This window comes from Callospermophilus lateralis (genome assembly GCF_048772815.1).
Source record: "Callospermophilus lateralis isolate mCalLat2 chromosome 11 unlocalized genomic scaffold, mCalLat2.hap1 SUPER_11_unloc_3, whole genome shotgun sequence".
Taxonomy (NCBI): domain Eukaryota; kingdom Metazoa; phylum Chordata; class Mammalia; order Rodentia; family Sciuridae; genus Callospermophilus; species Callospermophilus lateralis.
In genome coordinates this window covers 7,434,506-7,443,454 of record NW_027510155.1, presented here as the reverse complement: position 1 = coordinate 7,443,454, position 8,949 = coordinate 7,434,506, and the positions used below count along the sequence as shown (strand labels likewise).

General features: G+C 45.7%; 1 protein-coding gene across 1 annotated transcript; it reads right to left on the bottom strand.

The window, feature by feature from the left end:
* Positions 1–1,044: 1,044 nt before the first annotated feature.
* Positions 1,045–7,814, bottom strand: LOC143386000 (carbonyl reductase [NADPH] 3). The gene is made up of 3 exons (XM_076841395.2): positions 7,526–7,814; positions 6,043–6,150; positions 1,045–1,518 (listed from the first exon to the last, which is right to left on the bottom strand). Exons 1-3 carry the CDS (start codon positions 7,812–7,814, stop codon positions 1,082–1,084), a joined length of 834 nt encoding a protein of 277 aa, XP_076697510.1. The 3' UTR covers positions 1,045–1,081.
* Positions 7,815–8,949: the final 1,135 nt, after the last annotated feature.

Below are 8,949 nucleotides of genomic sequence, written 5' to 3'. Positions count from 1 at the left end.
GCAAGTTCAAATCCAGCCTCAGCAATTTAGCAAGGCCCTGTCTCAAAATAAGAAAAAAAAGGATTGGTGATCTAGTTCAGTGGTTTAGCCCCCCTGGGTTCAAACCCAGTATGGAAGAAATCACATCCTAATAAAACAAGACCTTTCTCCTGAGCCTTTCAAGTTCCGTTTCTTAAATGGGACATTGGTTTGGACTGAGCTCCTACACTAGGTCTACCAGACCAAACTAGGTGGAGTTGTTCATGCTAAAGTTACACTTCACCAGGTCAAAACTAAGAAAACCAGGAGAGAGATGATAGCCAAATTTCTAAACAACCCACGTTTAGCCTGCATACATACTTCTCTCCTTTTTAACCTTTACAAGAAAATAGCTTTGAAACAACCAATCTGTTTCTCATCTGTCCTTGCCTTCCTTAGTTCTTTCTCATCCGGGCTCGGCTCATCAGAACACTCACTATTTTATGGGATGAGATGTTGCCCCATTCGAGAATTATAAATAAAAGTCAATTTAGATCTTCAAATTTGTTGTAATTTTGCCTTTTGACAGAACCAATAAAAACAGACTCAAATACAGCAAGACAGAATGAAATACAAAAGGAAGTTTGCAAAGCTAGGGAAACAGGATAATTATGACCCTTCAGAATCAACAAACTAGAAACAGCAAGGAATGGCTTGGAAAATGGCCAAGATGAACTCCTCAGCTCTTAAGACCATTATACCATGGTTCTCAACCTGCTGACCCAGGACGGGCTGCAGCAGCAGCATTACTAGGAACTTGTTAGAAATGCAAATTTGGGGCCTACCCTAGGCCTACTGTATCCGAAACTATCGGGTGGGAACAGTGATAATGCCTACCAGTTCCATATGTAATCACGATGCCTGCTAAAATCTGATATGTCCTTTTCTTTCAGGCTACAGATGGCAAAATGGCTCTGCTCCAGTGTCTGGAATGAGACATCTTTCTCCCAGGGAGATTCTAGTGGACATTTCTTCTCAACCACAGAAATAGAATCCGACCACATCTGAATTCACTTGTTCCTTCCACCAACATTTATTAAATATCAAGCCATGAAGAAGACGTTCACCAGTTTTGCACGACTTTGTCATGGACTAGCTGGCCTTGTGGCTCAGTGGCATCTGGAGGCAGGAGGGCCAAATAGACAGGGGTCTCTGCTCCCTCCTCCACCGTCCTGGAGCCTTGGTCCCCGGCCATGTCTGTTTTCACCCATCCAGGGCAGCAGGCATTAAGCAGAATCCGGTCGGCTTTTCTCTTTTCATCCAGCCGCCGGGCCAGGATTCTCGATAAGACTGTGACCCCCAACTTGGACACCCCATAAGCCGAATTGGGCCAGCCTTCCCTCTCGTGTACCTCATTTCTTGTGTCCTCCACAAACTTTTTCATGAGGTCCACCAGATCCCCCTCGGTAAGTGTGTCACATCGGAACTTTTCCTGCAGATCCTCACTGCAGTTTTCAAGAGCTTTCGAACCCTGTAAACTGCTGATATTCACCACTCTCCCTGGAACAGAGGAATAGAAATGGAAGCACATCACAAAGCAGCACTGGTCAGCTGAAGACACCCAGCAACAACCGAGGCACGGTACAGGTTTAATGGCTGAAAAACATCAAAAAGCAACTCTAGAAGGCATAAAATCTCTGTGGGGGCGGGGCAGTGTGTGTGTGAAGGGGTTATACATTTATTTGGGCTCCTGTTCTCCCAAATGGAAGAAAGAACACAGCTCCGTCAAGAATAGGTTTTCCCTTCTGCAGCAATTCTCCATGAAATGGTGGAACTGTCATCTGTAGCAGACTCACTGGACAATTTTATAAAACAGCTTCCTTCGACACATATGCTGCAAGAGCCTGCTTTCTGAGGGACCGTACCCTCATTTTGCATCTCAGCTCCCAGTGCCCTCGGTTGGCACATTTCTAGGGCCTCAGGCAGTCACTTCTATCCTGGGTACCTAAATCAGGATCAAGTGATGGCAGGGAATACCACTGTCCTTAGTGCCAGGCATGTCCACAAGTGGAGCAGGTTAATTATTCATCCTGGTCCTGATTTCTGATTAATTGTTAGTCTCTAGTTAATAAGAATATGGTATGAGTCATTAAACTAATATGAATTAATATTCATGTTGATTATAATTCACAACTGCTAAAGAGACAGTTGTGCCCATGAAAGCCAATATGCAGGCCAGCACCCATTCAATAATCTGAAGCATTGCTGGAAACCTGAAAACCAGCCAACACGAATTTGCACATCTTATCCACCAACCAAATCCACCTATCTTGGAGTGTTCTTTTCTTTATTTATTTTTTATTTTTATTTCTTGGTACCAGGGATTGAACCCAAGGTTGTTTTACCACGGAGCTACATCCCCAGTCCTTTTTATTTTTTGTTTTGAGACAGGGTCTTGCTAAGTTGCTGAGGGTCTCCCTAAATTGCTGAGACTATTTGTGATCTTCCTATTTCAGCCTCCCAAATGGCTGGGGTTACAGGTATGTGTCACCATGCCCAACTTGGGAGTTATTTTCTTACATGCTGTTCTGAATTCACATTCTCTACATCAGTGGCATCCACCCCAGGTGCACATTTGGGGTGGGTGGACCACTTTGAGGGCCCTGTTTATGGAGATACCCTCAGTCTCTCCTTGAACACCAACATCACACTCATCCTACAGGTATGTGTGATTCTTCAGTCTGTCCTTCATTCTTTCCCTCTCTCATTTTTTTATGGTGATACATACTTCTTTCCTAAATTTTGAAAACTAATGAGAAGTTGCAAAATGTTCAGCAAAGCCCATACATACATTTTTCACCTGAGTTCACTGATGATTAACGTTTTGCCCCATTTTCTTTCTCCATCTCTCCTTTTCTCCATGTTGCAGAAATTTAAACCCTTTCAAATATTTTAGTGTTTAAGTGATTCTTGTGTTGGTATGGGATTGGTTCCAGGGCCTGACAGATACCAAATATACATATGCTCAAGTCCCATCTATAAAATGCATAGTATTTCCAGATAACTTAAGAGATTCTACCATAGGCTTTAAGTGGTCTCTAGCTTATTCATAATCCCCAATACTATGTAAATGCTATGTAAATCATTGTATTATTTAGGAATAATGACAAGGAAAAAAGGTCTGAACAGTTTCAATACAGATACTATGTTTTACAAATTGCAAATATTCTCAGTCCATAGTTGTTGAATCCCCACCTATAGAACCAGAGGTACAGAGCCTGACTGTGTGGTAACAGGCCTTCCCCACCAGAAGCACAGCATGATTGCACTCACACTGTTGTACAACCCTGTTATCTCCAGTGGCATGCATGTTCAAATGTCCCCAGCCATTCCACATAATGCTACTTTATAGTTTTTGTTTGTTTTAATCCAAGATACAATGTGGGATTTTGGACTGCATGTAGTTGTCATCGCTCTCTCTAAGTATTTTTTTTTAGTTGTAGATGAACACAATACCTTTATTTATTTATTTATTTTTATGTGGTGCTGAGGATCAAACCCAGGACCTCACACGTGCTAGGCAAGTGCTCCACCACTGAGCCCCAGCCCCAGCCCCTGTAGTTGTCATATCTTTTTAACCCATTTTCGTCTAGATTAGTCGATAATGACCTTTCTTTTGAAGACTCCAGTTCATTATTTTGTAGTATTTCCCCCAAATTGGATTGGTCTGATTTTCTTATAACTAAATTTATTTCAATATTTTTGGCAAGAATACTACATTGGTGATGAATTCCTCATTGCTTTCTATACAGCTTTGTTCTCTATACTCAGCTGCTTGAGGAATGACATTTACTGGGGAAGGAAGAAAGAGAAGAAACAAACTACAGGAGCCACTCAAAGCCTTCCAGGAAATGCAAACCCTTCTACAGAAGAGGGGTCCTCTTTGATCTAAGGGAATACCTTTGAGAGAGGCTGGGTGATAATGCAGGAACCTAGTCAACAGATGGGTCTAATTCTGAGGAGAACTGCACCCCACCCTCATCTGAAGTCCAGGTGACCTTGTTGGTCCTGAAACAGCCTCATTCTAGAAGGAGTGGGCAAGTAGCTCCCTCTAGTGGCTCAAAGGTTGCTTAGCCAATTTACTCAGAATCAAACAAGCAAACCAAAGGCTTTTTAAACTTTTAAATGCATTTTAGAGCTAAACAAAGAGACATTAGGAACTAGCAATGCTCAATATTTACCTTCTGGTAAACACCAGATTTACTAAAAATCACAAATATTAGCATTTTGTAAACTAGAGATTCCCACTTTGGAAACTGACTGAAGATAGAGATTCACCTGCTCTGGATTAATTTTTAAACCCCATTCTCCCCCGAGTCTCCCATTGTCTTTCAAAATGGCTTGGTTTATAATCATTTGACACTCTAATTCCTATTTCACTAGCACAGGTTATCCTAATTTGATTGAGTAGTGAAATCAAGAAATTAGGAGACATTTTCCAAATCCATGAATACGTGTATGTGTTCAGTTCTTTTGGCTTCAATTCCCCTCTCAGGAAAGTGGAGGTGAAGCAACGCAAGGCTTCTTCAGCAATTTTCAGCTCTTAAATTTTATGACTGTAAAATTCAGCAGGGAGAAGACTTCCTGATAACTTGGTAAAAGATAGCCCTGCAGTGGAAAAACAGAAAACGTTCTGTTCTAATCTGGGAAGAGCCCCAGAGGTATAAAGCGAACATAAAGCAAGATCACATCGAGTGTGGTAGCATGGGTCTGTAGTCCCAGGTATTTGGGAGGCTGAGGCAGGAGTATCACTGAGGCCAGAAGACTGGGCCAACCTGGGAAATGTTGCAAGATTAAATCTTAAAAAAAAAAAAATTAAGGTGGCAAATACTGTGCTAATCTTCACCTTTTGTGTTAAAAAGGGAGTTTTGAAAATATGCATTTTTATTTGCTTAGGTTTATATTTGTAAACTCCATCTCCTGGCCTCTGGGCACTCACCAGCTCCATGCACTGGACCAAAGGCTCCCTATGACCAGCACCTACAACACTGACTGCAGGCTTTCTATGATCCCAGTCCATTAAGAAACTGATAAAGAAAATCAATCCCTGTGGAGCTTGGGAGTGAGTGGGTAGGGAGTAGAAGTCTGCCTTTCACGGTATACCTATTTAGACTTAAAAATGCTTGCATTCAGAGATAATCCTATTCAAAATCACATTTCTAATAAACCACACAATTCTTCTCAGAATCACAAGTAACTTTTTTTTTTTTTTTTTTTTTTTTTGGTGTGTGTGGGCGTACTAGGGATTGAACTCAGGGGCACTGGACCGCTGAGCTGCATCCCCAACCCTATTTTGTATTTTATTTAGAGACAGGCTCTCACTGAGTTGCTTAGCATCGCACTGTTGCTGAGGCTGTCTTTGAACTTGCCATTCTCTTGCCTCAACCTCCTGAGCTGCTGGGATTACAGGCATGTGCCACCACACTGGCTTTGTATTTACTAATAAAGAAAAATTATTTCAGATTTTCTCAATCAGCTTGCAAAATTGAGAGTAAGAAAGGAACATAGGGAAAGTAACAATGCCAGAGAAGACACCATCCTTCAGGTCCCCCAGACAAGCCAGGTGTGGGCACATCCTTAGGGAGGAGGAGATTCACTGAAAAACCTTTGGGGACTTGTGACATTTTGTCCATGAGGGTTGAAGATCATGTGATCTGGATCCCAAGATCATTGTGGTCTGTCATACAATTCTTTGAAAGCCGAAATGTTCAAGCAAGGAGCCAGACACTTGAGAAATTAGGACAATCTTCCATCTCCCTTCCCCCACCCCCTTACAAAGAAACAGCAGAGTCTGGGAATGTAGCTCAGTGATAGAGAGCTTGCCAGCATGTGGGAAGCTCTTGGTTCAATTCCCAGCACCGCCAAAAAAAAAAAAAAAAAAAGAAAAGAAAAGAAAGAAAAAGAAAAAGAAAAAGAAAAGAAAAGAAACAGCAGCCCTGGGTAATTGCTGGGGGCCAGTCCAGAGGGCCCATGGCTTATTCCCTCCTAAGGAACACAACCTGACAGTCCATCCCCTGGACTTACCATGAGGCTTCATTATGGGCAGTAATTCAGTGCAGACATTTCTAGTAGCAAAAAAGTTTGTCCTCAGGGTCATCTCAGCTTGAATGTCAAAGGGTGTTGGATCATCCACTTTCAAAAAGACAAAGAAACAAAGAAAAAGTCACCTCCCCCATACACACTCCTGAGAACATGGATTCTATTGCCTAACAACCAATTAAAAGAGAAGCTAATTTTTTAAATCTCTCGTGGTTGGTTCTCAAACTTCAGTGTGCATGGGAATCCCCTGCAGGGCCTGTGAAAACAGCTTTTGGGGCCACACCCAGGGAGTCTCTCATTGGTAATGCTGCAGCTTCTGGGCTTCCCACCCCACTTCCAGACCCCTGGCTTTGCTGCTGCTTCTCAAACTTGATAGGCACTGGAGATATCTGGGATTTGTGTTAAAATGCAGATTTTGATTCAGCAGGTGTGGAGCCTGGGCACCCAGTTTGCGCCCAGGTTTGCTGGTACCGCCCATAAGGGCTATGTCTAGACCTCTTGTCTAGGAAGCAAGGTTTTTATTCACCAATCCCTCAGCCAACCGCGGCAGTCTACTTCCGAGGCTGTCAATTCCTGGTTCGCAGCTCCCCAAAGCCTAGAGGCTGAGTTGTAGGTGCTGGTGAGAGGAAGACTTGGGTCCGTGACAGAGCAAGAGTGCGTGCCCAGGGCCAAAGGCAGAGCTACTTCTGCACAATCGGTTCTTTCCCTTTTCCTGTCTCAGGCTTCTCTTCCCCCCTCGGTTGTAAGTGAAGCTGACCTGTTTCTTTATATTCCTGGATCATGGCAACTCAGTAACTTTCTTCATTGACAAATTGCTGGAATAAATAATTTCTTTGATTTCTTCCCCTAAAGGAAGATGCTTCTTAAAAGCCACATTTGCATTTTTTATAACAAACATTAGCTCCCTGGGGGCGGGAACCAGGCTCGTTTCCCTTTGGCCAGAGCCTATCAAAGCTCTCCATTAAACAAACTATGAAATCCACTAATGTGCAAGTGTGCGCTAATTGTGTCTTAGCGACTCATTTCCTGTCCTGGGCAGATGTCTCCTGGCATCTATGAATGCGCCCTTGTTTCACGGGGAAAGCGAAAGTCAAGTGATTTTGGAGACCCTTAGCAGAGAAAATGGTTCTTGGAGTGGACGGAAAGCTGATGAGCTTAGCAAGGCTTGGCTCCCTCCCCGGAGGCCGGTTTTCCTACAAACAGCCATAGCTGAAAGTTCTGGGCGGCCCCTGGGCGGCGCACGGGCTTGCACAGGCCGGCGACCCGGCTGGGCAGGCAGGGCGCGCGGTGTCACAGCCCCCCAATCCAGGAAAGCGAATAACCGCCCGACAAGGCGGGAGCTGAGCGCATCCCCAGGGGCTGGCACCGCCCTCCCAGATCACAGTAGTGGACAGTGGGGGCGCCTGTGGCTTGCCGCCGGTACCCTCGGAGCGCAGCGGGGAGTTCTCCCCCCAAGCCCCGCACCTACTCTTGAAGGCGATGCCCGCGTTGTTGACCAGAACGTTGAGACCCCCATACTCCTTGCGCAGGAAGTCGCGCAAGGCGCGGATGCTCTGTAGGTCGTCGATGTCCAGCTGGTGGAAGCGGGGGCTCAGGCCCTCGGCCTGCAGCTGCTGCACCGCTGCCCGGCCCCGCGCTTCGTCGCGTGCGGTGAGCACCACATCCCCCGAGAATTGCCGGCACAATTCACGGGCGATGGCGAAGCCTATGCCCTTGTTGGCTCCGGTGACCAGGGCCACGCGGCTGCAGGACGACATGGCCGGGTGGGCAGCGCGGGACACCTGTGTGGAGAGCGGACCTGACAGCGGAACACCCGGGTGCGCGCTGTGGAGCCGGGCCAGGGTCAGAGCAGAGACGCAGATCTAAGATCTGGGGTCCAGTGCTGCGACTCCTAGAGAACAAGGCCCCCGGAGCCGGTCCCTCCCCTCTGAGGAGGGGCTGTCTGATCCCGAAGGTTTCGTAAGGCCCCAGCTTGCGGGTCCGCCTCCTCCCGGCGCTGGGGTTTTGATGCAGGCTCTGAAATGAGAGGCGATCTGCGAGACTGCCCTCCTCTAAGCCACACCGGTCGGCGATGGGTCAGTAGCGAGCTACGGGTTCTTAGCAGCTGGACCGAAGCAACTATTTCGGGAGTACTCCAAAGACAGAAAAACAAGTGCTGAGTAATTTTCTTGGGCGTGAGCCCATTATCCATTGCAAAATGCAATTGTTTGCTTTTGCCTAACGCGCAAAGAAAATACTTAGACATAGTAACTTCTTCTGCACACAATGATCCTCTGGCTCGCTCCGGAGAGAATTAGCGAAGAGAAGTTCCGTAAGTAGACAGGTGTGGCGGGCTACACTGCTCTGTGAGCCCCTGTGCGCCCCCAGGTGGGAGAGGATGTTTACTGAGTGCCAGATCCTTTATAGGAATGTTTTATTTAATCCTAACGTACCTCTGTGGTGTAAAGTGTCTGCCTTTAGCTTTGTTCAAGGAGGATATATCTCTATAGAGTCATCTCCAAAGAGATCTAGATCCATCTGCGTTTCCCCTCCCAGTCAGATCTGTGCATCCAGCAACAAAATCAAAGGCATGTCAAGGTGTGCGTGCAATTAGAGCTCCACCCATCTTCTGTGTAATCACAGCCTGTTTGATTGGTGACTTCCAGATGAGGGGATGGCTGTGATCTCATCGTGACTCAACTTTTCCCAAGCCCAGCTAGCCAAACTGCCTGGTGCCTCTGTTACCCTGACTCCACCCTCTCTATAAAGCCAATACCGAGGTCAGGAAGGTGGGCACCTGCTGGTCTAACTGCCTCAACCCAGTATATCATTTTTTTTTCCTCTTGAAGATTAAGAAAGTTTAAGGTTTTCTACCAGTTTGATTTTTTGTTTGACTAGTTGGCTGCTGTGAAA

Excerpts from the sequence above, each read along its gene's own strand:
- LOC143386000 (XM_076841395.2), bottom strand. The coding sequence starts at position 7,814 with ATGTCGTCCTGCAGCCGCGTGGCCCTGGTCACCGGAGCCAACAAGGGC. Across the intron at positions 6,151-7,525 it reads CGCGGGCATCGCCTTCAAGA|TGGATGATCCAACACCCTTT; the intron begins GTAGGTGCGGGG and ends TCTTTTTGAAAG. Across the intron at positions 1,519-6,042 it reads GCCCATAATGAAGCCTCATG|GGAGAGTGGTGAATATCAGC; the intron begins GTAAGTCCAGGG and ends CCTCTGTTCCAG.